This window comes from Bos taurus, chromosome 19 (assembly GCF_002263795.3).
Source record: "Bos taurus isolate L1 Dominette 01449 registration number 42190680 breed Hereford chromosome 19, ARS-UCD2.0, whole genome shotgun sequence".
In the NCBI taxonomy this organism is placed as follows: domain Eukaryota; kingdom Metazoa; phylum Chordata; class Mammalia; order Artiodactyla; family Bovidae; genus Bos; species Bos taurus.
This window is the reverse complement of record NC_037346.1, coordinates 13,439,184-13,466,433: the sequence shown is the minus strand read 5'-3', so window position 1 is coordinate 13,466,433 and position 27,250 is coordinate 13,439,184. Positions and strand designations below refer to the sequence as shown.

Genomic DNA, 27,250 nt, shown 5'->3' with positions numbered 1-27,250 from the left:
GACAGTGCACAGCTGGCGTGCTTTGGAAGATCGCCTGGGGTCTTAAACAGGACACAGCTGGGGACACTGGCCGCTTTAGTCTCCAGGACCTGGGGTGGCTGCACCGCCAGACCTGTCACCTCTGGCCACGAGTGCCTTATTTCTCCGTGTACCGTGACGGGAGCAGTGTTTGGAAGCACCGCTTCATGGCCTTTGATTTGTCTCTTTCTCCCCAGATATGTACGACCAGGTGCTGAAGTTCGGCGCTTACATCGTGGACGGCTTACGGGAGTGCTCGCAGCCCGTGATGGTCTACATCCCGCCTCAGGCCGAGCTCCGAGGCGGCTCCTGGGTGGTGATTGACCCCACCATCAACCCGCGGCACATGGAGATGTATGCGGACCGCGAGAGCAGGTAGTGCTCCTTCCTTGCTTCCTCTCACTGCCCCTGGGGAGCCTCCCGCTGTCGGGTGTCCTCCGGAGAGCCTGTCTAACCGAGGGGCCTTTATCTGACTCAGACTGTCCCCAGAGGGCTCCAGGGTCACAAAGCTAGGCTTTCTAGGTAGCATCCGCCAGCACGAGAAGGGAGCCAGGCTGGAGTCAGACTTTCCCATGTGATCCCCCACCCTCGATTCTTTTACTGTGAAATCCTCCATCCGGGCCCTCCAACTTGAGAGACTCTCTCCTATTGGTTGTTCACATCGACCTATTCAGTATCTTTTTTTTTTTAAGATTTTTTTTTTTTCTTAATATGGACCATTTTTAAAGTCTCCTTTGAATTTGTGACAGTATTGCTTCTATTTCATGTTTTGGTTTTTTGGCCATGAGGCGTGTGGAATCCTAGCTCCCCGACTAGGAATCGAACCCACACTCCCTGCATTGGAAGGAGAAATCTCAACCACTGGACCGCCAGGGAAGTCCCTCACTATCTCCTTCTTAGGTATGTGGCAGAGGTGGCTTACAGCGAGGTGGGGCAGAAGCACTGAGCTGTTAGTCTGGAGTCCTGGAGTCTTCACCAGACCCTGCCGCAGGCTAGAGGGAAATCGGAGCGGTCCTCACTCTCCCTGAGCTGCTTCCCCTTGTCTGTGGGATGAGCTGGATGACCATCGAGGTGCTTCGCGGCACCCACGTTCTGTGGTTCCAACCCAAGCTTCTCCCCCAGGGCAGTGCCTCCCTCGAGGCTTGGACAGCAGTGTTCGCAGCTCGCAGAGAACTGCAGTGAAAATCCCAAGCTTCTGTTAGGCATCGGCGCTTGAAACAAAATGGACCAAATCCAACTTCCTTTCGTGATTGGTTTTCAGCCTTTTCATAAATCTTACACCATATTTCCTTGACATTTTCCACGCCAGTCCCTATATCCAGTCATTTTGTTAGAGCACCTACGTCTCCCCCCTTTCCCCCAAATTTCAGCCTCTTATTTCAATAGCTGCTTAAGAGAATCCAGTGGTTTTATTGTCAAATCGCTGTGCTAACGTTCTATACTTAAGGACTGACCTTTAAGTCCCAGCTTAGCCTCTGATCTGATACCAGGTTATACACATATACACATACACATATCAACCGGTGAATGTGTTAGTTGCTCAGTCGTGTCTGACTCTTTCGACCCCATGGACTGTAGCCTGCCAGGCCCCTCTGTCCATGGAATTTTCCAGGCAAGAAGAGTGGCGTGGGGTGCCACTTTCTACTCCAGGGGATGTTCCCCACCCAGGCATCGAACCCACATCTCTTGCATTGCTGCATCGGCAGATTCTTTACCACAGGCGCCACCTAGGAAGTCACTGTGTGTGTGTGTATATATATATTCTTTTTTTTTTTTTTTAATAAAACCTTCTACACGTCAAAAATTATATATATGTAAAACAATATACATATGTATATTATTTTTTTAATGTGTAGAAGGTTTTTTTAAAAGAAAGGTGTTTAGGGTGAACTTCCTGGTAATAGAACGTCATCAGTATGTACTGGAAGTGACCCTGAAGCCCCTCGGCCTGTCATTTCCATGGCGGCAGGCTGACCGTTTCCTCCCCAGCTTGGCCTGGCCCCGTGAGCCCGAGTGCAAACAGCAGGCTGCCGTGCGTGCGTGGGACTGGTCGGCACCCACTCCCCTCGTTGCACAGCATGCATGATGGAGATTGTCCAACTGTCACTGCACCTACATCAACTTTTTTTTTTTTTCTTTTTCTGGAAAATGTGACTTCTTTCACCCTTCTCAGCTGTAGATGGTGGAACCTGTATCTTCTCCCTTTGAGATGGAAGTAGACTGATGTCATAATGAGAATGAATTTATTTGCTTTCTGCCAGGCCTCTCTCGCAGCCCACTTAGACTCTCTGGTGCCTGCTCTTCCCCTCCGGGGTTACTTCTGTGAACCGTGGGTGGGCAGAACCATAGCGAAGCTATTTCCTGGTCCACAGACAGTAACCGGCCTCTCTCTGTGTTGTCTCCTTTCATTAAAGTGCCTCTATTTCTGTTTTGTCTCCCTTCTTTTCTCTCTGATCCAGGGGATCCGTTCTGGAGCCGGAAGGGACAGTCGAAATCAAATTCCGCAGAAAGGATCTGGTGAAAACCATGCGTCGGGTGGACCCAGTCTACATCCACTTGGCTGAGCGATTGGGTATGTCTGCTTGTCCTCCTGGCAAGTCAATGAGCCGTTCAGCTGATTTGTAATGAGTGCATTCATAGGCCAGGCGAAGAGGTACTGAAGCATTTGATCAAATTCATGATAATCTTTATTTACTGTCCTCTCTATGGTAAGAACCTTGGTAGAATGAAACAGTGTGTGTAATAGGAGGGGAAGTGGGCCCTAAACAGGCAAAAGTCACCCGATTTTCCTTCTGATATTTCCTTACAGTTCAAGCAGCCCATCTTTCTAGGCTTGTGGATGTCCTTGTCCAGAACGGTTAGTGGTACACTGCTGTTGGGGGCAGGCCGGCCAGGCAGAAAGCATGGTCAGCCTAAGTATCCTGTTCCTGCTCGTCTCTCTGGACAAGCCCGCCTCATTGCTGAGGGATGTAAGAGTCCGTGTCATGGGATGGGAAAGCCACAGCCTTGCCCAGCGGCACGCTAGGGCCATCCCGAGCTGGAGAAGTGGAAGCAGAGAGCGCACACTGTGCATGTACAGCAGAGGCCAGGCCGCAGTGCCCCGGGAGCATCTGTGCTCCACGCATCCAGCTTTTACCGGGTTGCTCACTTGTTTCCGGGGCTTTTGGAAGGCTCTTGCGATTGGAACACTGGACTACACCGTGGGAGCCCTGTGTTGAGTCCAGAGCCTGAAAGAGTTTCCGAGTCTCTTAAAACACTGATTTTCTGCCCAGGTCTCCCACTGAGACCTTTGCTGTGTTAGTAAAAGATCATGACTTGAGGTTCTTTTGTTTGTTGGTTTGGTTTGATTTTGTTTTTTTCTAAAGGAACAGAGAGACTGTCTTTAAAAGGTAGTGAAATCCAGTGAATGGAAGACGTAGAACAAGAGGTGCTAGCTCTTTATGTTCCAAGTAACAGTTTAATTAGTGAAGTGCCATTGGTGAGCCCTCTACACCCGCCCCATCGAGAGACACAGAAGCTGCTGGGTGTGTGCCTGTCCTCACTCTGGAGCCCTGAGCCATGCACGAGCGTGTGTGCTCAGTCGCATCCGACTCTGGGCAACCCCACGAACGCAGCCCTCCAGGCTCCTCTGCCCATGGGGCTTTCCAGAGTGTTTGCTGTACACAGCGACTCGGGCTACCATAAACCCTGTTCGTGTCCCATTGTTTTCCGTTAGGAAACAACTGCCAATAGCTCTCACCCAGTACAGCCTGATCCTTTTATAGGATCTGCACACAGACAACAAGAAATTGGCCAGGTTTCTAAAATCTGTTGCCACCCAGAATTGTTGAGGTGGTTTTTCCTCCCCCCCACCTTTCTTCTCCAAACAGGATAATTAACTTCTGACCAACCCCATACACTTTAATTAAAGTAACTGCAGCTCAAGTGCAAGTTCCTCGCAACTGTACACAGAGAGAGCTCTAAAAGCTTCAGCCGCCGATAAGCATCTCACTAAGATGCTCATAATTGCTCCCAGCATCCGGCGATCGTTGCTGCAGTTTTTACCCCTCATCCCGTACAAAGGCAGCAACGCCACAATTGCAGGACACTGCGAATTACAGAATTTTCTCTCTCTTTATTTTTCTTTTTTCCTTCTTTTTTTTTTTTTTTGCTGGTTTTCTTTCTGGCCAATTTAAAATTTGTCAAAGTCGGTCTTCTTCTGGATCACTGCCCTTTGATATTTCGCGCACTCCATTTGCCACAAACAAGCCGCAGGGCCGCAGTTCATGCTGACTCCAGCAGAAGCAGAGAGAGCTCCATTTATCTTACACTGCCTGCTGAATTCCTCCTCATTAACTGGGGGTTCACTGCCTCTTTTTAACCCCCCAATGGCTGTGATCATCCCTTCAGAGCAACTGGGTGGTAGGCAGAGGGATCCTCTCTGACATCTGTTTGCAGAGAGGCTGGAGGGTGAGGGGTGTGGGGCTGAAGCTTCCTTCTCTGGGAGGCAAGTGACATCGCTCCCACCTTCACCCAGCACCTTTCAACTTTTGAAACGTGGGAAGGGGAAGAGGAGAAGCTTCCCAAGTGATGGCCATTTAATCATTTGTTACAAATCATCTCATTATCAATTTCCAATCCACGGTGAAGAAAACCAGATTTATTTAACCTTGACCAAAATGGCACAAGAGAAAGACTCCTCAGTGGGCTAAATGTGAAGCAGGCTCTGGCCTGGGGCAGCCTGGGGCATGATCAGTGGAGCTGGAGGAAAAATGAAAGACAGCGAAAGTGTTAGTTGCTCAGTCCTGTCTGACTCTACGACCCCATGGACTGCAGCCCACTAGGCTCCCTGTCCATGGGATTCTCCAGGCTAGAGCACTGGAGTGAGTTGCTGTTTCCTTCTCCAGGGCATCTTTCCCACCCAGGGATCGAACCCGCATCTCCTGTCTCCTGCCTGTGCGTGTGGAGTGAGATAAATGTGTGCAAGTCCTGGGTGTGTTGCTTGCAGGAAGGTTGTTGAACTTCTCCGAGCATCCGTTCTTTCATCCGGAGAGTGGGGGCCACTGCCCCTTCCTGGTCAGCATCGGGATTGGATGAACATGCGTTTGCTCTGAATCTGCAAAGCACCTTCCAAACGTGGGGATCGGCATCCTTTCCTCTCCATCCTGGTTGCCAGAAGCAGCCGCAGGTGCCGCGTTTGGAATCGAGCGCTCTGGGTGCCTTCGGCCCCCTTTGGAGCGAGTGGCACAGGGAAGGAAACGTGAAAGCAGCAGTGGCAGCAGTCTCGTCTCTCAGGCGTTCTCAGTCGGATGGGGAGACCATGGGCATTCAGGCGTGTTTGTGACAGGACAGGTCAGCGGCGGTGTCACGGGAGGAGTGTCGCAAAGCCAGCTCCTTTGGGGTTCACATCAGCGTCTGGCTCCTTTCTTTGTGCCTAGAAGCAGACTGCCAAAATGCCTTTTTTTCTTTTACAAAATGGGTGAAAATGACTTAGTTTTCCAGATTGGGAGATTGAGGCAGAAGGAAGCGTTAAATAAGTCATCCAAGATACAAAATAAATATACGCCTGTGCCCAGGAGGGAATTTCTGGTTCCCTGTGCCCGCTCTTCTCAGGATTTCCTCCGATTTGCCTTGGGTACTGAGCCTGATCAAAGTTAAACAAGAGCGCTTCCCTTTGTGATCTGAACCCAGCTGCCCCGAGAGGAACCTGCTGCAGGAGGGAGCCTGTGGGAGTGGATGTTGTCCTGCGCTCCCCGTCTCTTTCCAGTCGGCCTCAGCCCGGGGGAGCGTGCTGTCCAGCCACTTAGACCAGTGCACGGTGACTGACTGTGGTCAAAATCGTAAATGGTATTTACTCATTAATAATACTTAATGAGTGAATAATTTTATTTTGAACAGCTGACTTCAGGGAACCCTGGCATGCTGCAGTCCATGGGTTGCAAAGAGTCAGACATGACTTAGCGACTGAACAGTAACTTCATGTCTTTCGGGATTTTATTTTTAAGAAAATTACCTTTTGTCATTTTATCCAGTTAGTCTGGATAGTGGTGGTGAATTACTCATGCACAGTTCTCTGGTTACAACAGAGAGTATGAAATTAGTATGTGGATTGGCCCCTGATGAAGGAAAAGGGGATAACTGCCCCAGCAAAAAATGCAGTGTCGGCCCAGATCCCGGAATCTTGCATTGCCAGGTGGGTTCTGACCCTGAGTCCTCAGAACCAGGGCTTGGCAGAGTCAGTGCCGAGAGGAGCATGTCCTCCGTCTGGTTGCTGTGAGGAAATGAAACTCCATCTCTGGACGCAGCGCGCAGCCCGCCAAGGCCTCCCCGTCTCGCTCTGACATCTTTCTACCTCCGGGACAGGCAGGTGGCCGGGGAGCAGGTCGGCCTGCACAGCCTGGCCTCTTGATGCTGTGATGCACGGTCCTCCGGCATCTTCGCCCTCCTCCCGTGTTCAGAGGGAAGTGACACATCAATTTAGGCTGAGGGGGAGCCGTCCGGTCCGAGTGCAAAGCCACTGTACGCTCCCTGCAGCCCCTGTCCTCAACGCTAGGAATACCGGGCCAAGGGGCCGCTTGGTGGAGCTTCTTTCTTCTCCAGACACACGTCTTGGCGGTGGCCGTGTTCCCGGACAGCCGGGCAGCCTGCCATGCTGCGCGCCGGCTGTGCCCACGATGATGAAGCGTGCCCTGGGAGTGGTGGTCTGAGGCAGGCAGAGGCAGCCCGGTGAGCTGGCCCCTGCCCAGATCTGCACACACACCTACGCTTCACCCCCACGCCTTCCAGCCTGAGGCACCCCAGGCGCAGAGGGAATATTGTGACTGCGGGTGAGGATCCACGTGTCTGAAGATCCTCAGGCCTGCTTCCCTCCTGAGCTTCGCCTTTAGCCACCAGGATGACAGGAAACTGACACATCCTTGAGTTAAGGGGACTCAGCTGAGCTGCTCTCTCTAGCAGAGATGATGGAGTCTCTGCGCTCCGTGTGCTTTTCCATCTCTTGTGTCCTCTTTGGGATGCCGTAAGCAGAAAAGCCCGTGTGGCCTGTTGAAGCAGGAAGCAGTGTCCCTGCCTGGAAAGCTGAGCACAGGAAAGAAGCCCTACCAGTCCGCCTGGGGAGTGGCCTCTGGCCCTCTCTCTGCTGTACGTGGAGTGTCCTCCTGGGGGCATCGAGGCCCCCAAGCCCTGGTCTCTGTGATAGGAAGACTGCTGAAGGTTAAATCATGAAGGTGAGGGTGGGATTGCGCCTCCCCTCTTAAGGAAGTGAAGGTGAAAATTGTTAGTCCTTTAGTCATGTCTGACTCTTTATGATGACCCCATGGACTGTAGCCAGCCAGGCTCCTCTGTCCATGGAATTCTCTTGGCAAGAATACTGGAGTGGGTTGCCATTCTTTTCTCCAGGGGATCTTCCTGACCCAGGGATCAAACTCAGGTCTCCTGCATTGCAGGCAGATTCCTTTACCATCTGAGCCACCAGGGAAGCCCCCTCTTAAGGAGGCCCAGCTTAAAACCCACCTCATCGCACCAGTTCAGAAGCTCTTTGGCCTCGTGCAGTTTAGTGCAGTCGTGACAGCTTTTTCTGGGAAGAAGGGGTCCTTCTGGTGTGATCTGCTAATCGGATTTTGTTTGTTGAAGCATCTGGGCTTGCCTCTTCCCAGAAAGGAGTGAGTCACAAGTCCATCAGGCCGGAGGGACCCGGCAGGCCCTTTGTGGGACTGAACCTAAGCTTCTGCCTGCCCAAGGTGGTCAGAACTTGTCAGAGGGACCCTCTTCCCCTGTGGGTCCCCGGTGACTCAGATCCCTGTCCTTCCACCTTAGGGAGAGCAACCTGGAGAAGGAAAACAGACTGCCAGGCTTCCTGCCACTAGAACTCAGAGAATCTGCGCTGTTTGCTGAGCCTTCTGTGGGATGTGTGCAGGGTGGCCCAGGGGACAAGTAATATATTTAATATCTGTTTGTTAGTCCCACTTGGAAATCTCTGGGTTGACTATAAGGATTCTTAAAAATATGAACAGTAGAGGACTAACACCTTAGCAGAGCACTAACAAGGAACCTCAGGGTTAAAAGTCCCTTGAGAGGGTTGCTGTTAAAATCAATATGCAAATACAGTTGTATTTAGATAGGTATAGCTCCCTCTGAAGAAAAGCAGATATATGAAAATGGGATTTAAGAAAAAAAAATAGATACATTGGGAGAAATTATTCCCATTACAAAAGGATTATTTGCTTTACCAAAGGAGTCACTGCAGGGCTCCTTCTAAATAGCTCCCTTAAGGCATTAAAAACAGGATCTGATTTACACAGTTTTTCAAGAACGCTTTTGGGTAAAGAAAGGCACACCCGTTATGGGTACAGAAATCGTTTTGCAGGGTTGGTGGTTTTTTTTTTTTCTTTTCTCTTTGCGTCCTATCTTACTATCTTTGTAGAGAAATTTCTTTCAGCATAGAAAATGGGGTTACATAGATCTTTTTAAACAGCTACTTACGTTTGTACTTCAGAATCTTAATAAGATTCCAGTCTTTTTTTATGCTGATTTTTCAGTCTCCAGGTTGAGGAATGGGTGTGTGTTCTCAGAGCTGAGATATTCAGGAGCTTAGTGGGGAGGGTGATCTAGTCCTTTTTCTCTAGCATTATAAGTATTTAACCAATCAAAGCAAATTGCTTTCTTCCGAGGAAGAAGAAGGGCCCATAAAAGTTAAAATTGGGTTTAAATTTACATAGGCTTCTTCATAGGACTAAAAAAAAAAGTTAAGAATTAAAAGAACACACACATTCAATATCACATTCTTTTATAAAATATTTTTCCTATTTGCCCAATTAGGATGGTTGTTCCATAAATGAGAGACAGCTCAGAAAAGGGAAGAAATTTCTGCAAGATCACCCAGTGCCTTTGGCTGAGCGGAGAAATTTTAACCTACCACTCTGACTTTTGTTCTGAGCTATGAAGGTCTCACCCTGCCCCCAAAATCCTACTCTATAGGACGCTCTGCTCATGCCTAGGATAAGGTCGACCACCTCCTGTCTCCCCCAGGGTCAAGGCTGGGTAGAAACACCTCTGCTGCTGAAATCGGTGTTCTCCTCAGAAACTTCTCTTCATTCTCTCCTGGAGGAGAGAGGTGGCTTTTCCTTCTGTCCTGGCCCCAGGGGGACACCTGACGGGCTGCCATCCTGTGGACACTTGCAAGTCAGTTTAACTTGTTTCATTTCAAAAGTATGGACTCTGAAGCCAGACTGCCTAAGTGCAAATCCAGCCCCACCATTTCCTGCCTTTGTGGCCTTGGGCTTCACTTCTGTGTGTGCTTCAGTTTCCCCGTCTAGGAAATCACAGCGATCTTTTGTCGTGAAGATGAAAGGAGATTAACAGTACTTACACATGAGTGTATGGGAATATCTCAATAATGTTAGCTTTCATTAGATCACACTAATAGTATCTCTTCTTGCATTTAACTCTTTAAACATTGTTAAAAAATACTTATTCATTTATTTCTTTGGCTTGCCAGGTCTTAGCTAGGGCCCACGGAATCTTTGATTTTTGTGGCAAGACGTGGAATCTTTAGCTGCAGCATGCGGGCTCTAGTTCCCTGACCAGGGACCGAACCCAGGCCCCGAGCACTGAGAGTGCAGAGTCTTAGCCACTGGACTGCCAGGGAAGTCCCTCTTTAAACATTTTTCATTGTAAGGCTGGATTTTTAGGTTTTCATGGGGACTGTATTTTGGGGGACGGAAGGATATGGGAATGACCTACCTCTCTTTTCCCATTTCAGCCTTGTCCTAAAGTAGGATTCTAGAAAGAATGACTTTCCTCTCAGAGGCATATTCTTAAACACACGCACACATGCCGGCTTGCTTCCCTAAAAACCCTGAGGCCCTGCAATCTGGCTAGAAAAGAAAGAAAACCATTCCAAGATATTTAATTGTACAGGGAGCTTACAGGATTGATCGAGAGCTTAGCTTTTTACAATAGTCCAGTGAATAAGAAATGCTCCTGACAAACGATCAATGATAGGATAATCACTCTTTATCCCCCTCCTCATTCTTACCTCCTTTCTTCCAGGAGAACAGGGTTCAGAAGTCAAAAATCTTTATAGACGCCGCTTTTAAATTAAGCAGAAAATAGACATTGACATATTTGTTAATCTCCCCTAAATCATTACCGAGACTGGCTGCTTTGCTGTACAAGGAGAGGGGCCCCCGTGTGCTGTAACCAGCTGAAGAGCAGCCTTTTTATTTGTAGAAAATAAAATTGAGAAAACCTTTTATTCCCCCTCTTTAAGTACACTCATCTTTCTCATGGGCGTTTAAAAATGCATACCTTCTCTACTAATGTCTTTGCCTTGCTTTGCTGCTTTTGGGGAGGTAGGTCTGAACTACAATCAGAGGCATCGCCAAAGGAATCAGACCCTGCAGGCTTCAGGGGATGCTCTGGGATCCTCCTAGTTTCCGGAGGGCCAGGCTGTCGGAGGGGGTTTATTTCATTATTCTTTCAGAGCTCTAGAATAGCTTGACTGGGTGGATGAGAATTTTGTTAGTCTGGGAACTAGCCGCCTTGTCCCCGCTGCTGGTAAAGGGGCCAGTTATCCCTCCAAGGCCTTGTTCCCAGAATGCCCTGTTCCTAAGCCCAGAAGTCCTCCCACTCTGCACCCAGTGCTGAGCTGTGCTCTTAACTCCACCTAACACTGGACCAGACTCTGGCCAGTTGCCCTCCTCTGGTCACTGCTTAGCCACTTTCAGTACTATTTAACGAACAGGCTTCCGAGACAGCCAGAGCCAAGTGTAAATCTGACTTCTCTACCTAAGAGCTAGGTGCCGTTGGGCAAGTCTCTGTCGCATTTCAGAGCCTTGGCGTACTCAGACCCTGTCTGTAAGGTTGGGTCGGTACAAGGATTAGAGATGGTGTACCTGGAGCAACTTGGAAGATGTTCAGTGACGCTGAGGTGGCCTGCTGGCAGCCGCGGTGTTAGCTGCTGACCAGACCCAAGTCTGAGCTGTGGTGACTTATGAGCTGTGTGTTCCTGAAATCACGGAGTGCAGCGCCTGGCACGTGGGAAATGCTCAGTAAATGGTGTGTGTTACACACGGGGCACATATCGGAATGGATGTTGTTGACCTAGAGGGGGCATGCTGGGAGGGTCTGGAAGCCCCTGTTCAGGCACGTGCTCGGCCCTGCCGTCCCTGGGACCCCAGCAGGGCTGTGATCTTCCCTGCTGGTCTCCAGGCGCCTCAGGGGTATTGCGAGTTCAGTTCCAGTTGTTTACTCACTAAGTCGTGTCCTACTCTTTTCAGAGCCATGGACTGTAGCCCACCAGGCTCTTCTGTCTGGGATTTCGCAGGCAAGAGTACTGGAGTGGGTTGCCATTTCCTTCTCCACGGGATCTTCCCGACCCAGGGATCTAATCCTGTTCCCTGCATTGGCAGGCAGATTCTTTACCGCCAAGCCACAGTTCCAGACCCCCACGATAAAGTGAATCTTGCAATAAAGTGAGTCCCATGACTTCTTTGGTTTCCCAGTTCATAGAAGAGTTACGCTGCTACTATACTGCTGTCTGTTAAGTGTGCAGCAGCATTATACTATCTTAAAAAACTATGCACTTACCCTAATTTAAAACCACTTCAGTGCTAAAAAAAGTGTTCACCATTTATCTGAGCACCTTCAGCAAATCAGAATCCTTTTGCTGGTGGAGGGTCTTGCCTTAATGTTGATGGCCGCTGACTGATCAGAGTGGTGGCTGCTGAAGGTTGGAGCAGCTGTGGCAGTTCCTTAAGACAAAAGTCAGGTCTGCTGCATCGATTGACTCTTCCTTTCACCAGTGATTTCCCTGTAGCGTGCACTCCTGCTTGAGAGCATTATTTGATTTCACCATAACAAGTACAATTACAGGTATACCTAGCTTTATTGCATTTTCAAACTTTTTCATTATTATTATTATATTCCTCATGGTGATCTGTGATCAGTGACCTTTGATATTATGTTTTGATGTTTTTGTACTTGTTTTGGCATTTTTTAGCAATAAAGTATTCTCTAGGTATGCCTGTAACAGGGGGCGATGTCCTAGCCACTCACAGAGTGGGGTTCATTGGCCACGTTGTCTTGCTCTGGTTGTGGAATGAGACTGAGGTGGCGCCTCAGCTTCCTCAGGCAGGAATCTGCCGTCCTCTGATTTAGCCTTTTCTAAAGTTTTAAGGGATACCACTACCAAAACACGTGTACACATAAGCCAGGAACACTCACAGCACAATGTGCAAAAGCTTCAGGAGCCCAGCTGCTGCACGCAGGGCCTGGCTTGGCCCCGTTCCAGCTCTGTGACCTCGATAAGTTACATAAATAAGCAGGGCCGGGTTTCCTCACCTGTAAGATGAGAATAATAGGAATGGCAGCCTCATAAGGTCGTTGTAAGGATTAAACAGGTTAATGGATGAAAAGCACTTAGAGCCGTGCCCTGTATGTATTAGCTTTGGTTAACTGATTATATGCACTAGGGGGCCAAGATAAACTTTTTTTTTTTAGTGGCACTTATTTTTCTAATTTTTTCCATTTTATAAAATTTTGTAGAAAAGTTACAAGAATGGTACAGTGGACGTCAGATGCCCTTTTCTCAGATTCACCTGCTGTTGCCATCTTGTCTGACTCGCTTTACCATTTTCACATCCATGTGCTGCCTCGCTCACTCTCCCCACACATGTATGCGCTTTGTTTGAACCGTCTGAGATCATTTGTAGACATCACGCTCCTTTGTCCATACGTATTCTGTGTATGTTTCTAAGAAGAGACTTTCTCTTACATAAGCAAAATACATTTATTAAAATCAGAAGCTGTAACATTGATACAGTACTACTGTCTAATCCACGATTCATATTAAAATTTACCAGCTGTCCTAATAGTGTCTTTACAGCCTTTCTAGCTTTTTTGTTTGTTTGTTTGTTCCAGATCTGAGATCTAATCTCAGCACATGTTGTAATTTGTCCTCCAGGATTTTGTCTCCTTTAATCTGGGATAGTTCTTGGCCCTTTCTTTGACTTTCATGATCTTGACATTGTTTAGAAAGTCCAGGTCACTCTGTAGCATGTTCCGCCATTTGGGTCTGTGTTAGGTTTCCCTGGGGTTAGAGATGATGCACTTTTGGCAGGAATATTGCAAAAGTGATGTCATGTCCTTCTCAGGACGTTTTGTCAAGAGGCACGTGACGTCAGCTTGTCCTGCTCTTGGTGCTGGTCAGCTTGGATTCCTTGTTTAAGGCTTTGTTCACTGGGTTAATCCACTGTAACGTTTCCATCTTCCCCCTTTGTAATTAATAAGTAATTTGTAAGGAGATACTTTGAGACTATGTAAATATCCTGTTCCTCGTCAAACACTCACACTAGTTTTAGTATCTATTGATAATTCTTGGCAGAATCAATGACCGTGATGGCTGTAAAATGGTGATTTTCTAATTCTGCCATTCCTTCTCTATTAGTTGTTGGTCTGGGGAGAGGGAGGGCGTTCTTTCCCCTTCTCTTCCATTTAATTACGTGTGTCAGGGTGACTTACAGGTTCTTATTTAATTCCATAAATATTCAGCCCGATGCTCAAATTGTCCCAGATTTAGCCTGCTGGAACACCTTCACACTGGCTCTTGTGTCTTTTTTTTTTTAAGAAGTTCTTGATTTTGTTTTGGCCACATGGCATGTGGCGTCTTAGTTCCTTGACCAAGGATCAAGCTTGCACCCCCTGCAGCAGAGGCACAGACTCGTCGCCACTGGGCCGCCGGGGAAGCCCTCCTGTACCCTTGTCACACGCCCGGGCGGTTTCTGAGTGCTTGCCCACATGCTGTGACAGTATGTTCCAAGTTCATCTCAATATTTCTTCTGCTCCAGCCCTGGAATCAACCATTTCTGCAAGGAGTCTCTTGGTTCCTTTTATTGGAGAAGAAAAGATCTTTGCTTCCCTATCAAGGGTATTATACCCGTGACCGTCTCATCTCAGAAGAAGCTGGTCAGCTCTCCTCCCAGGAATTCTCCAGACTGGAATGGATGGGCCTCCGTCTCGTCTCACAGTGCGGGGCCCGCTGTTGTCACACCATGCTCCTGCTTTGGAAAGAAGGCTGCTGAAGGGCCAGGGGCCCAATGTGATCGGTCAGCGTGAGAGCCCAAGGAAGGATCGCCCTCCCCACGGCTCATCGCAGCTTCAAAGTAGCGATGGGTTTAAAGAAAGAAAACAAAAAGAGTGGGCTTGGGTATCCAAAAACCTCATAAACCTGAAACTAGGTACTAGAGTTCCACCCCTGATCTATTAACATGTGTTTGTGGATGATACTTACAGCTCGCTCAGCAGCCCAAGGCTGTTTACGGCTTGTGATTCATAGCGGCATAAAAAGCAAGGCCCATTCCAGACGGACGTGCTGAAAACAGGCCTTTCCCTTATGCATGCCGTCACCTGTGGCCACGCAGTCGTTTGTCAGCGTTGGTGACCAAGCACTTCAGGTTGTCACCAACACCAGGGGCTGTCACCTATTGCTCCTTCAGCTAGACTTACGTGTCCTTGCTAGACGGACAGCTAAATTTTCGGTATTGATTGCAAGTCTCGTTCTGAGAGTCATTAGGGAAAAAAGTACAACGGGTTAGCTCCTCTCCTGGGATACTGTTGAGTAGGAGTGGGAGGCTCCTTGTTATAAGTAATTCCACGGTCTCATCTATTGAGTGAGGGTGCCACGTGCTTGTAAGTTGGGTGATCCAGATGGGGTTTGTGGACTGTCTTTTGTTTATTTGGCTGTGCCGGGTGGGTCTTAGTTGCGGCATGCGGGATCTACTTCCCTGACCAGGGATCAAACCTGGGCCCCCTGCATTGGGAGCACGAGGTCTCAGCCACTGAACCACCAGGGAAGTCCCCTACCTTTCTCTTTTCTCCTCCTCTTCTTTTAGCCCAAGAACTAGAGTGTCTTTGTCACGGTGGTCAGGGGTTGGCTCTGGCCATAAGAGCCCAGGCAGGAGACGAGGAGGCAGGCTAATCCACCAAGCCAGCATGAAACATGTGCTTCAGGCTCTCACTGGGGTGGATTCTGACAAATTTCAGGTTAAGAGTATCCAAGTATGAGTTTAGAGCTGTGAAGCCAGGCAGCTCCAGCTCTGAGGACAGTAGGTCCTTGGCGGGTTGGGCAGGTGACCAGACGTGGGGAGGGAAGCGCTGCTGCTGGGTGTACGGAGGCGGAGGGCGTCCCCAGCTGGTCCACGCTCCGGGTGGGGTGGCCATTCTGGGGCTGCTCGCGGTTCGCGGGACAGTGGCCTTCGTGGGGACCAGGGGCCTCCTGTCAGTGAGATGGGGAGAGGCCTCCAGGAGGCAGCTGGCACCTGCTTGGGGAGTGGGCGCCCCGGAGGCTGCTTTCGTGACTCACCCCCACCGGGAAGGGCCCCATGGCAGGTCTGGTGTCTGCGGGGTCCAGTTATCAGCAGAGGCAGCGAAGACAGCAGAGAGCCGGGCCCCCAAGCCCCCAGGACCATGGCCCCCTGCCCCTGACGGTCTGTCCCCTCGCAGGTACCCCCGAGCTCAGTGTGGCCGAGCGGAAGGAGCTGGAGAGCAAGCTGAAAGAGCGAGAGGAGTTCCTCCTTCCCATCTACCACCAGGTGGCCGTGCAGTTTGCAGACCTGCACGACACCCCGGGCCGCATGCAGGAGAAGGGGGTCATTAACGTGAGTACGCAGCCCTGCTTCTGAGACCGGCTTGTCAGAGACACGCCGCCAGCCCACGTCCACCTGGCGCGCGCACACGGGCTCCCTCGCAGGGAGCTGTCGGCTCGTGTGTGGAGGAGCCCGTGTTCTCTTCTGCAGAGGAGACCTTGTCCCTTTGCTATGCCCGTAATCATCCTAAAACAGTTCATGATTTAGGTTCCCGGGGACGACTCAGGAGGCGGGCTCCATTTTACTGGCGGGAATCTGAGTCCTACGCAGTGCCCTGGGGACAGCCGCCCCAGGGGTCCTCAGGCTGTGGGTTCCTCCAGGGTCAAGTCCAGCAGCAGCCAGTCCTCATTTAAAGTGAAGTGTTAGTCGCTCGGTCGTGTCTCACTCTTGGTGACCCCGTGGACTGTAGCCCGCCAGGCTCCTCTGTCCCTGGGAGTCTCCAGGCAAGAATACTGGAGTGGGTCACCATGCCCTCCTCCAGGGGATCTTCCCAACCCAGGGATGGAACCCAGGTCTCTTGCACTGCAGGAGGATTCTTTACCATCTGGGCCAGCAGGGAAACCAAAACCTGCATGCAAGTTGAGCTATCTGCTCAAAACCAGCCCCACATACTGGCTATCTGGAAACTCAAGACACCCCCCGCCCCAGAACATCTCGGTCACGTGTGGGCCTGCCGTCAGCCAGGCCCATCCCTGCACGGTGCTGCAGTTGGGCGTGCGCGGGGCTGTGGCTCTGAACCAGGGAGACGTCTGCAGGGGCTGGGAGCTCATGGCCGGCTCTCAGGTCTCCGAGGCACTTACTGGAGAGTAGGGTTTGTGCCTATGGAGTGCCTCCGGCCTGGGCACCGAGCTCGGGAGACTGAGCTTTCTGTTGTCCCGGGGTAGGACATCCTGGATTGGAAGACTTCACGCACCTTCTTCTACTGGCGGCTGAGGCGGCTGTTGCTGGAGGACCTGGTCAAGAAGAAAATCCACAATGCCAATCCCGAGCTGACAGACGGCCAGATCCAGGCCATGCTAAGGCGCTGGTTTGTGGAGGTGGAGGGAACCGTGAAGGTAGGTGCGCGTCCCCAGAGGGGCCTTCGCGCCGCTCCTCACCCCCCACCCCAGCACCGCCCGGCTCAGCGTCTGGGAGTCTCTGAGCCTCGGAAGGGGAGGGGGTACGGGCCTCAGCCTGTGTCCTCCCCGCAGTAACACATCCTGACGGCTTGGGAGAGGGGCGGTCAGGCGTTCCTTGCAGCTCATTCAGTCATCCAGCAAACCTTCCTGAATGCTTCCGATCAATAAATACTGGCCAGGGAGAGAGGCAGACGTTGTTCCTGTCCTCGCTGAGCCCACTGCCAAGGCAGGGTGACTGAGGCCTCAAGAGGTCACGCACAAGAGTGGCCGACATCAACCATGGCAAACCTGCCATGGCAAACCATGGCAAAGCAGAGTCTGACCCGCTCTGTGGGCAGGGAGGGCAGAGTCTGGAAGATTTTTAGAAGTGATGTCTCAGCAGAGACCTGAAAACAGAGTAGGAAGGAAGCAGAGGCAAAGCTCGACTTGGGGAGGAAGGAACGTCTCAGGCAGAAGGAACAGCACGTTCCGAGCCTGATGGCGGGCGGGGGTGCCGCGCATGGGGCACCACAGGTACTCGGGATGGCCCGGAGCTGGGGTGGTGAGGCCGGGGGAGCGTGCGGAGGGGCTGGGCTGTCCTGGGCTCTGCGGGAGCCGCTGAGTGTCTCATGGCAGTGGGACCTGTGTGAGGCGTGCCACCCCTCAGGGGCGGTGCTGAGGGGCAGGACCCTGACGTGGGCATGAAGGCTCCTGCTGAAGGTCTTCCGATCTCAGGTCCACAGCTCCCGGGGGTGACAGTGCGGGGCGGGCTGGGTCAGCACCCACTGAGGCCGCGTCCCCAGCCATCCTGCCCCGGGGCTGCGGCCGGGACAGCCAGTCCCCAGCTCCTGCCTCTGGAACCCTGGGCTGCACAAGACCGTCCACGGGAAGATGGGCAGGAAAAGTCGGAACTTTTATTTCTATTTATTCTTACTAAGAAGAAGCAGTCAACCTGTATTCATAGTGACTATCTGGACTGAATCATAAACATCATACATACATTTTATCAGCATATGGGTAGTACGTGCTGGAAATACACTTCTCTCTTCCCGGTAGCCGTGTGACGGAAAACAGTTGGTGACTGCTAGCTTAGAGCACTGCTGAGGGGCTGCCTGGAGGGCCGGATGGTAGGCTTGCCGGCCTCCTCCCGGGAAGTGTCGCCTGAGGTCTCCGCTGACTGTTCCCAGGAAGCAGTTCCAGGGCCTGCTGTCAGTTTTAAAGTCAGTGGGTTGGGGTGATTCTAAGATCCCCCCATGTTAAGTCCCCCCTCTTCTTTACTGCCTTGGATAAATGTTTCGGATGTGCAGCCGGGGAGGACAGCCTTCTGCGACTTGCGGTTCAGGTTCAGGTCAGTCGATTATGTCAGTGGCCACTGGCAACTTCGTGTGGAAGTTGGCATTGAAAGTCACGCAAGTGTAAAATAAGAGGTGGTTGTGCAGTTCAGAGAGACCAGCCAGGTAAATGGAGTGTGCGCGGGCCGCCGAGAGAGGGCCTTCCTCCCGCCTTAGTCACTGACGGCCACGCACGGCCGTGACGGGCACAAGGGTGCAGGAAGGCGGGCCCCCTCTGAGCGGAAGCCAGCGACAGGCCCTTTGGGGGCGCCCCAGCCCCCCGCCCCGGGGGTGGCCTGGCGGGGAAGCAGGTCACCCCTCCCTTGTCGATGGAGGGAACAGCCACCCATGTGGACACACTCCTGGCTGAAGGTCAAGTGCAGAAGACACCCCAGCTCAGGAGGGGAGACCAGAGGCTCCGGGACCCAAATGTATCGCTCCCCCCATCTACAGAAGACAGCGTCCCCCGGAGCAGTCAGGGCAGGGGGAGAGAGAGAGGAAGGGTGGGCGATCCCTCTGTGCGGCTTTGAAACCTCTTTCTGGATTCTGCAGGCTCAGCAGAACTCAGGTTAGTGGGAGGCAGGTGATAAAGTCTGCAGCGCCCTTGAGAGCAGAGTGTTGTCCTGTTGAAAATCCGTGTGGCTGCCTCGGAGGGGCCAAGCCTGCTCGGTGCTTGGGAGCACCTCAAAACCCGCACCTTCCCCCGGTTCTTCAGACGGGGTGGGCGTTGTGCGCTGCCGGCGCTCCAGGCCTGGGGCCTGGCTTGGCCCCTGGGACCCTCACTGTGGCTGCTGGTGAGGAGGGCGCTTAGTGTGAGTGCCTGTGAGCCGTGCTGTGCGTTGTTTTCTTCATAGAAATTCCTTTTCTTTGCTTTAAATCTTAGTCCTGAATAAAGAGATTCTGGGACAGCAAGTCTGAAGACACTGTGATGCTGTATAACTGAGGAGTAGAGCTCTTTTGTCTCCCTGAGAGGAATCTGTTGCCATGAGTTGTGGGACTGTTTGAATCCACAGGGGCAGTCCCACTGTAGGAAATCGTGGGGTTTACGGTTCGTAGTGTGACTGCAGGGAGAAGAAAAGCATCGCCACAGTTCCCTGAAAAGATAACAAGAGCTTAGGTCCAATCTGGCTGTCAGAGCAAGGCACATGTGTCTCTCAGGCACGTTTCCTCTGCTGACTCTCAGATCCATAGTTGAAGGTGTGTGGTTTTTCAGACAGGCTGACTTCCCACCCCACCCCCAACCCCATCCAAGCTCCAGTAGAAGAAATTGAGAAGGATGTGTTTTCTGGAATCGTAACACTTTTTGGATCCCCGCTTTGCCGTGTGCTGGCTCAGATGTACTTAACCGTCCCTTCCTCACGTGTCAAATAGGGATGTTGTTTGTCTCACAAGGGTTGGGGCATGTTGAACAACACTGTAAGGACCGAGCCCCGTGTCTGGAGCTCGGCTTCCTCCTGGCCCCTCAGCGTGGCGTGCTCGAAGGCGGGCTCAGTAACAGCGCGGCTAGAAACAGAGCCGGGCGGCCCGTGCACTCAGCAGCTCTCAGCCTTCTTGTTGTCGTTGCTCAGTCGTGTCCGACTCTTTGTGACCCCATGGACTGGAGCCCACCGGGCTCCTCTGTCCATGGCATTTCCCAGGCGGGAACACTGGAGTGGGTCGCCAGTTCTTTCTCCAGAGGATCTTCCTAACTCAGGGAACAAACCCGAGTCCCCTGCATTGGGGACTCCTCTGGAGACAGGTGGATTCTTCACTGCCGAGCCACCAGGGAAGCCCTTGACTTGGCCCTAATCTGTCCAAGATCCAGGATGCCGTGGTGCTCCCTTACCACCCAGGAAGCTGCAAATCCATTCTTCTTCTGCATTCCCAAACGAGACCAATGGCCAGTGGAGGCCCTTGTGAAGTCGGGAGAGGAAGAAGCACCACTGGTAGGGCCACCTGATTTCCACTGTCCCCAAGCTTCCCGTGAACAAGTCTTGGGCACCAAACTTCTGATTTAGGGCCAGGAAGGGAGGAGGTGAGGTGGAACCTGGGCAGCAGGGCTGGGGCTGGGGCGGCTCCCAGAAACGAGGCCCAGCGGCCGCCCCAGCCCACGGGGCTACCACTAGCGTCCTCCAAAGCCTCAGGAAAAGAAGATCGCTTCGCAGGGGCGTCTCCAGGCCGCTCACGAGGTGAATTATCTATGAGGCCTGGGCTTCGGGCTCACATCCATCAGCCTGCGGCCTGTTCACCCCCAGGCCCTGCTGCACCACCACATAAGGAGGCCTTAACAGCAATCCGATACATTAGGAATGAAACTTTCCCAACAAGTCATTTAGATTTTGTAAGATAGACTAATTACTACACATAATTAGTGAGCCGAGTAATGCCAGATATACTGACCCACGGATGCACAGCCAGATAAAGTGCCTGCTGAACACGTACTGTAAGGCCATGCTGCTCTGACCTTTAATCATTAATACTTTACTGGTATTAAAACTTTGCAATTGGGATGAGTGCAGGCAGGTAACATACGGGGCCAGGCCCGCAGCTGCTTGAAATCCACAGTGGGAGTAGTCAGGCACGTTTTCAGGGAAATGATGACAGCAGAGCGTCGGCCGTGCTGGATGGAGTGACGAGCTTCATGGCTCTGTTCCGGGAGGGCAAATGAGGCACTGCAGACTCCCTGGCCCTGGGTGGGAGAAGCTTGCTCACAATAGCAGAGCAAACCCTCCCAGGTCTGTTATTTAAAAAAAAAACCGCGTGGGGCTGCAGTGCCTACGTTTGTTGATTCTTGCTAAAAACACTGTTGACCAGGATCGTGACCCCGTGGCTGCTGTGCGCTCAGCGCTGTAGTTGACACTTGACCAGGGTTGGACTTGGGGGTCATTGTCCACTCATATTTTGAGTGACCAGCAAACCGTTCATATAAGGGGGCCTACATTTTCCAAACCTTGGGAACGTGTTGCTTTAATTCTATCTGGGAACTTTTCCAGTGTTTGAACACCTAGCGTACTCTGTGGCTGCAGGAGGGGATGGGAGAGCCATGTTCTCTGGAGGGCAGCGGGCCTGCCAGTGCAGCGTCTGAGCATCGTTAGAAGCAGGCATCTCGTTAGCTAATACATTACACCAATCAAGGAGAGTTATCTTAAGCCACAATTAATCTGCTCCCTGGCATATGTTGATAGGAAAGCATCATGCTGTTTCTTAATTAAAAGCAAACGGATTAAAAATGATTAATAAGAGTATTAAATATTCTCCTAAACTAAAGGCTTTGGAATTCTTGGGTAAATCTAGGTTTCCCCACCCCCCCATTCTGAAACCCAAGAAGCATGCATTGTTTTCTTTCTTCCTCCCCCTAAATCCTCGTAAGTAAGGGCATGTGCAGAAGTCCAGATTACCACGGTGGAGATGGGCACGTCAGCACGCCGTCCGCGAGTGGGGTGGACGGGCTGGCACGTGATGCTGAGAGCACCTCGCCGTGGGGACGATCGCCACCCTGACCCTTGTAGATGGAGAGTGGTGTGGTGCCTCCTTTTTCTCAGGACAAAGTACTCGCCTGCCGTTCAGCCTCAGGGTGCCAGCATGCTGCCCATGCACGGAGCTGGGGCATGACCTCCCCTCAGCCTCGCCCTGACCAGGAGAACTGACCTTCTCACCAGTGATGACAAGCAGGGATGGGCAAATTTGGGGCCAGCAAAGGAAATGGACAAAAGAACTAGAAAAGGCGCCTCACTGATCCTTAATCCTGGGGCTCCTTAATTGTTCCACTGTGAAGGACTCCTTAAGACCCGTTAGAAACGTGGAAGTCAGTTACAAGGTATATAATAACCAACCAGCCCCCGCGGGCTCACCAGCCAAGGCAGAGATGGGGACGGGGGGTGGGGAGTGGAGGGGTCTGAGAAGAGACCCTTGTTTTTAAAGGCCCGGCGTGGACCCTTGGGAAGCAGCGCAGCTCCTGGCCTCCCGCATGCCACCTCCAGCGGGGTGTGTGAGGATGCACCCTCCGCGCCTGGCAGGCCCCCTGCACCCCAGCTGCAGTGTGGGCACCTTCGCGGGTATCCAGGCTTCCTGGGCCACCTCCCAAGCTCCCTAATGCACCCACCTATTAAATTACAGCGCCAAACTCATTGTCATTCTGACTTTGACTCGGTTAGTGATAACAGAGGAGGATAGCGCACCTTTAAATGACGAGCTTTGTGTTTAATTACCCAAACAAAATGACATAAATATGAATGAGCCCTAATGGCAGTACTTGGTTTTCCGGAAACCATTAACAAAACGATTCCTAAATGATTTGTAAAGAAAATGAGAGGAGACGAGAGCCAGGAGAAGGCTATTAGGTTTCTAACACACTCCTGAATTATTATGGAGTCAACTACCTGGGAAATGCTTGGCTAAATGATCTTGAAAGGAGGAGGTGAGAGGTGGTGTGTCGAGACTTTCGGGGTGATGGACGTCCTGACCGTTCGGGAAAACTTGCACAGTGAACCGGGGTTTAGGTTTCTGACCTGGCGGCAGGACCCCCTTCACCTCTGGCCGCCTCGGGCTCCGTGGCCGGAGGCGACCAGAGTCCTATGCTTAGGAATCGTATCTCAGCTCCTCAAAAAGCACAAGTTGCTTTCTTTCTTTTTTCAGCATTTATTTGTTTATTTGGCTGCCCTGGGTCTTAGCTGCAGCACTTGGGATCCTGACTTCGGCATTCGAACTCTGAGTTGTGGTGTATGGGATCTAGTTCCCCAACCAGGGATTGAACCCGGGCCCCCTGCATCGGGAGCATGGAGTCTTAACCGTCGGGAAGTCCCACATGTGTTTCACGCCCATTCAGCTCTTGACTAAACAGTCAGGGACAAAACAGCGGCACCAGCATCCCTGTGAGCACGGATGCCTCTGGGCAGTGCCCAGGTAGATTCTCCAGGAGTGCGTGTCACATCAGAAAGCTGGCCAGGGAGGGCGAGGACGGCTCCTGTCCTGAGGCCTGCTTCCACCGCCTCCTACAGAGACAGCTGTCACGGAGGAACTGGGCATGACTCTTTTATGCTGAGGACACTAATGCAGTGGCCCTCCCAGATGTAGAACAGTCAGGGTGTCCGGCCTGGGTGGGCCCCTGGCATCTGACCAGGCATCATCTGTTCGCAGGCCTATGTCTGGGACAACAACAAGGATCTGGTGGAGTGGCTGGAGAAACAGCTCACAGAGGAAGACGGCGTCCGCTCGGTGATTGAAGAGAACATCAAGTACATCAGCAGAGACTACGTCCTCAAGCAGATCCGCAGGTGAGACCCCAGGGAGGGGCCTCCTCAGCAGAGGCGGGCTCACTTCTGGGGAACGAGCGACTTCTGCACGAACGGTGAGATGACAATGCCGCGAGGTCTTTTTGGCCCCTTCTGTTTGAGACACTGATCAGATCAGAACAGAGTCCAGGAGCACCGTACTCGCTCAGCGGCTGGTCCCCAGGGGCACTTAGGGATGATGGCTGAGCTCACCATGTCCAACTATTAGCTCCAGATGCAGATCCTTAAACTGGGTGAACGGCTCTGGGAGGAAAGCTCTTTGCATCCTGGTTTCCTAGGAAACCACCTCCTCCCCTCCCCCAGCCAAGAGGGAGCTGTGTTCTAAAGGCTCCTGTCTCCTCCACGGGCTGGGTGGCAGAGACTGCAGGGGACATTTTTCTGAACTTTTCGACTACATTTCCCTTACAGAAAAACTGCAAAGCTAAACACAGTACAGAGAACAAATCTGAACCCAGACGTGCCTGCTATTTACATTTTGCCTCATTTGCTGTATCATTTTTAGTTTTTTTTTAAACTTTACATCATATTGGAGTACAGCCAATTAACAGCGTTGTGACAGTTTCAGGAGAACAGCAGAGGGACTCAGCCATACATACACGTGTCCACGGTCCCCCAGACCCCTTCCCTTCCATGCTGCACCTAACACGGAGCAGTTTCCTGTGCTCTGAGGAGGTTCCTGCTGGTTATCCATTTTAAATAAAGCACGTGTACATGTCCATCCCAAGCTCCCTAACTGTCCCTTCTTCGCATTCTTCATTTGCTGTGTCATTTGTGTGTGTTTTATATGTAAAAAGAATAAGCACTCTCATATGTGCATTTCTTCCTTTGTCGGAACCATTTAAAGGTAAGTTACATCTGTCACGGCCCGTCATGGCCCTTTACCCCCAGTACTTCAGTGTGCCTTTGCTAATAGGGCTATTCCCTGACATAACCATGTAAAGTGATTCTAAGTTGACCACCATGCCTTTGTATCTAAACCACCCTTTGTAGACCACTGCTCGTTTTGAGTTTGCCCCGTGACTCCTCATGGTTAGATTCAGGCTGTGCATTCGCAGCCCGGATGTCACGTCCGTGCGGGTGGGGCCCACGGGGCGCCGCGTCTGAGGGCGCGTGACATCACCTGCCGGCCCCCATGTTAGCTTCCATCTCCTGGTCGAGCTGTTGCTCGACTCCCCCATTGTCCAACTCCTGATCTTTCTCTCCTCAAACCTACTAACCAGTCTGTGGAGAGACACAGGCCATGCAGATTCCTGCTCATCAGAACTTCTGCTTTACATTTAGCACTGGGGGTGAGTCATGCCCAATCCAGTGTTTACAGCGAGGTTGCAAAATGGTAACATTCCAACTCCTGCACGCGCTCCAGTCATCTGTGACCACCCCGATTTTCCCGCCAGCAAAAGTCCTCTCCACGCCCCCATTTCTTATATATTCATTATTGGTATAGACCAGTGAGTGTCTTCCATCTTCTCAATGATTTTAACTCGTTTTTTGATGCCCCACATGTCCCAGGGTTAGCCAGTGGGAGCGGCTTCATGCAGGGCCCACTGTCATTGTGACATGCCCCAGTCTTGGTTTTGGTTTAAGTTACTTCCGCACTTTCTGACATAGTGGAGCTTTTGCAGTTCATCCGGTACTGACCGCGCTATGGGGGGGGGGGCCCTGTCTCGAGTAGGAAAACAGACGAGGTGAGGCAGGGGCTGCCGGATCCACGGTGAACCCCGGGAGCAGGTTCTCCGGCGGTTCTAAAGCTCCGCTGATCCAGGCACGGTTGTCTCTCTCGGTCTCACCAACCCCAATTTCCCCTTCCAGCTTGGTCCAGGCCAACCCAGAGGTTGCCATGGATTCCATCGTCCACATGACGCAGCACATCTCGCCCACCCAGCGAGCAGAAGTCGTTCGGATCCTCTCGACGATGGACTCGCCGTCAACGTAGGAAGAGCTTTCTGCCCATCACCGCCCTGCCTCTGGCGCCAAGGGCCAGAGCGCTGGTCACACCCGAAACCACCGCAATGAGCAGGCACAGGAGACCAGCGCTGCAGTCACGTGGCTTTTTGCTTCCCCGCGATGTGCTCCGGTTCCGCACGACACATCGGGCCGCGGGCCACACCACCCCGTTCAGTATTTATTACCCTGGCTGTGGCCGCAGGCCCGTCCCCACCCCGAACCTAAGAGGCAATGACGGTACAGCACGTACCACGAGGCCTTCCTGCGCCCGAGCAGGGCCGCCCTGGCCCCGTGAGCCTGCGGCCACTGGCAGCAGAGGAGGGCCGGGACAGGAGCGGGGAGGGGGATCCTCGCGCTGCTGTCTCTCCAATCCCGCACCCGGCTGGGCACACGCCGGGCACCCAGTCTCCTCGCACCGAGGCACTGCTTAGGAAGGCAAATCAGAGTGTGAGGTCTGCAGGTCCGCGGAACTCAAAGACGGGCCAAACTGTGATCGAGAAGTAGAGAAACCGAGTGACTGTTACTGGTTTCGGGGCCCCTGCCCAGGTCCCCTTCTCTGAGAAAGACCTCGGGGAGGTTGACCTGCCACGGCCCCAGGGGCGACCGCATGGCCAGCTGAGGTGCCCGGGGCCCCACTGGCGGTGCCACCGTCCAGGCTGGCAGAGGAGAAGCTGGGGAGCTGCCTCCTGTCCCTGACAGAAACCAGGCGGCAAGGGCGGGCTGGCTAGCCTCTGTAGGACGCGGAAGGCTGGCAGCATCCAGCTGGGCGTTGACAGTCACGGGGTGAGGCATGCCTGCGGGGCCGGCCTCTGTTCCCGGGTCCACCCTTCTAGCAGCGGGCGCTCCTGCTCACTCCGGGTTTCATCTCCTCCTCGAACGCACAGGCAGTGCGTGCAGCCATGGAAAGGGGCCCCGCTGACATCAGGGCCCTCGGCTCCAGGAACTGGCCTTCCCCCCCGTGGGGGGGCTTCCAGGGAACACAGGACCCACGGAACCTTGACTACGACCCCCTCATGGTGCTGCTGTCCTCCGGGCTCATGGGCCCCTCCCCGGCCAGCGGCAGGGGCCTGCTCACGGGCGATGGAGAGTTTCTTTTCAACCACCAGTATATTCAAGGAAAGAGCTTCCCAATCCCGGACCTGCTGGTGTTCCTAAAGCAAGAGTGGCAGGTGAGCAGGGCTGGGCGAGCATCCGGTTCCTACAGCGCAGCTATCGCATCTGTCGCTGATGACCAAGGAGGAACTCAGTAAGACGCCTGAGAAGCAGGTGTATGAATGCTTTCGTACCCGCTCCAGTTTTGAGCCTTAACCCTCCAGTTCACGCACAATTTGAGAGCCCCTCTCCCCGTCCCCGGGAACCGCCTGTGCAGAGAGGCCCCATGGGGCCGGACGTGTGGCCGTCTGGCCCCGGAGCCTCAGCCCGGCGGCCCTGCTGTGGGGTTCAGCGCCATCCTGGGCAGGAGAAGGTGGGGACGACGTTCGGTCCAGGAAGAGTGTCCACTGTGGCTGGTGTCTGCTTACCCAGCAAGAATTGGATCCATCTTTGACCAGATTATTCCTCTATACTTTTCTACAATAAATAAAGTTCCACACGCCTATAGGTGGTGTGAGGTCCTGTGCTTGCCCTGGCGTTTGTTCAGGGGCTGGGTGGGTGACGCACGTTTACTCTCCACCACCAAACTGTGACATGTTAAATGAACGCTTCGTCTCGAGAATTCAGTGATGCTCACTCCTTCATCCCCAGAGCCCCCACTTTAGGTCTTTACCTGCACAGGGCTCTTGTCTAAGGCCAAGTCAGCACAGTCGTTTCATACACGAGGCCACCACTGCACACGCGTGGCTGCCAAGGCAGGAGCGTGACCCACTGAGGCCCGCCTGAGCTCACCGCGTTGTCTGTCCCCCCAGTCACAAAGCAGCCTTCGCCGGTCTCACTGAGGAGTCAGTGGATGCGCAGCCTGATGAGCACGG

The 27,250-nt window shown here is 52.5% G+C and overlaps 1 protein-coding gene across 14 annotated transcripts in view; it reads left to right on the top strand.

The window, feature by feature from the left end:
- ACACA (acetyl-CoA carboxylase alpha) overlaps positions 1-26,880 on the top strand; it is a 286,753-nt gene extending 259,873 nt beyond the window's left edge. For 13 of the 14 annotated variants that reach the window (XM_024979601.2, XM_005219975.5, XM_059877716.1 and 10 more), the window contains 6 exons: positions 216-393; positions 2,478-2,590; positions 15,499-15,653; positions 16,526-16,696; positions 23,185-23,321; positions 25,149-26,880. In XM_024979601.2, the coding sequence (XP_024835369.1) occupies positions 216-393; positions 2,478-2,590; positions 15,499-15,653; positions 16,526-16,696; positions 23,185-23,321; positions 25,149-25,272 (878 nt within the window). In that variant the 3' untranslated portion in view covers positions 25,273-26,880. 14 annotated transcript variants of the gene reach the window in all.
- Positions 26,881-27,250: the final 370 nt, after the last annotated feature.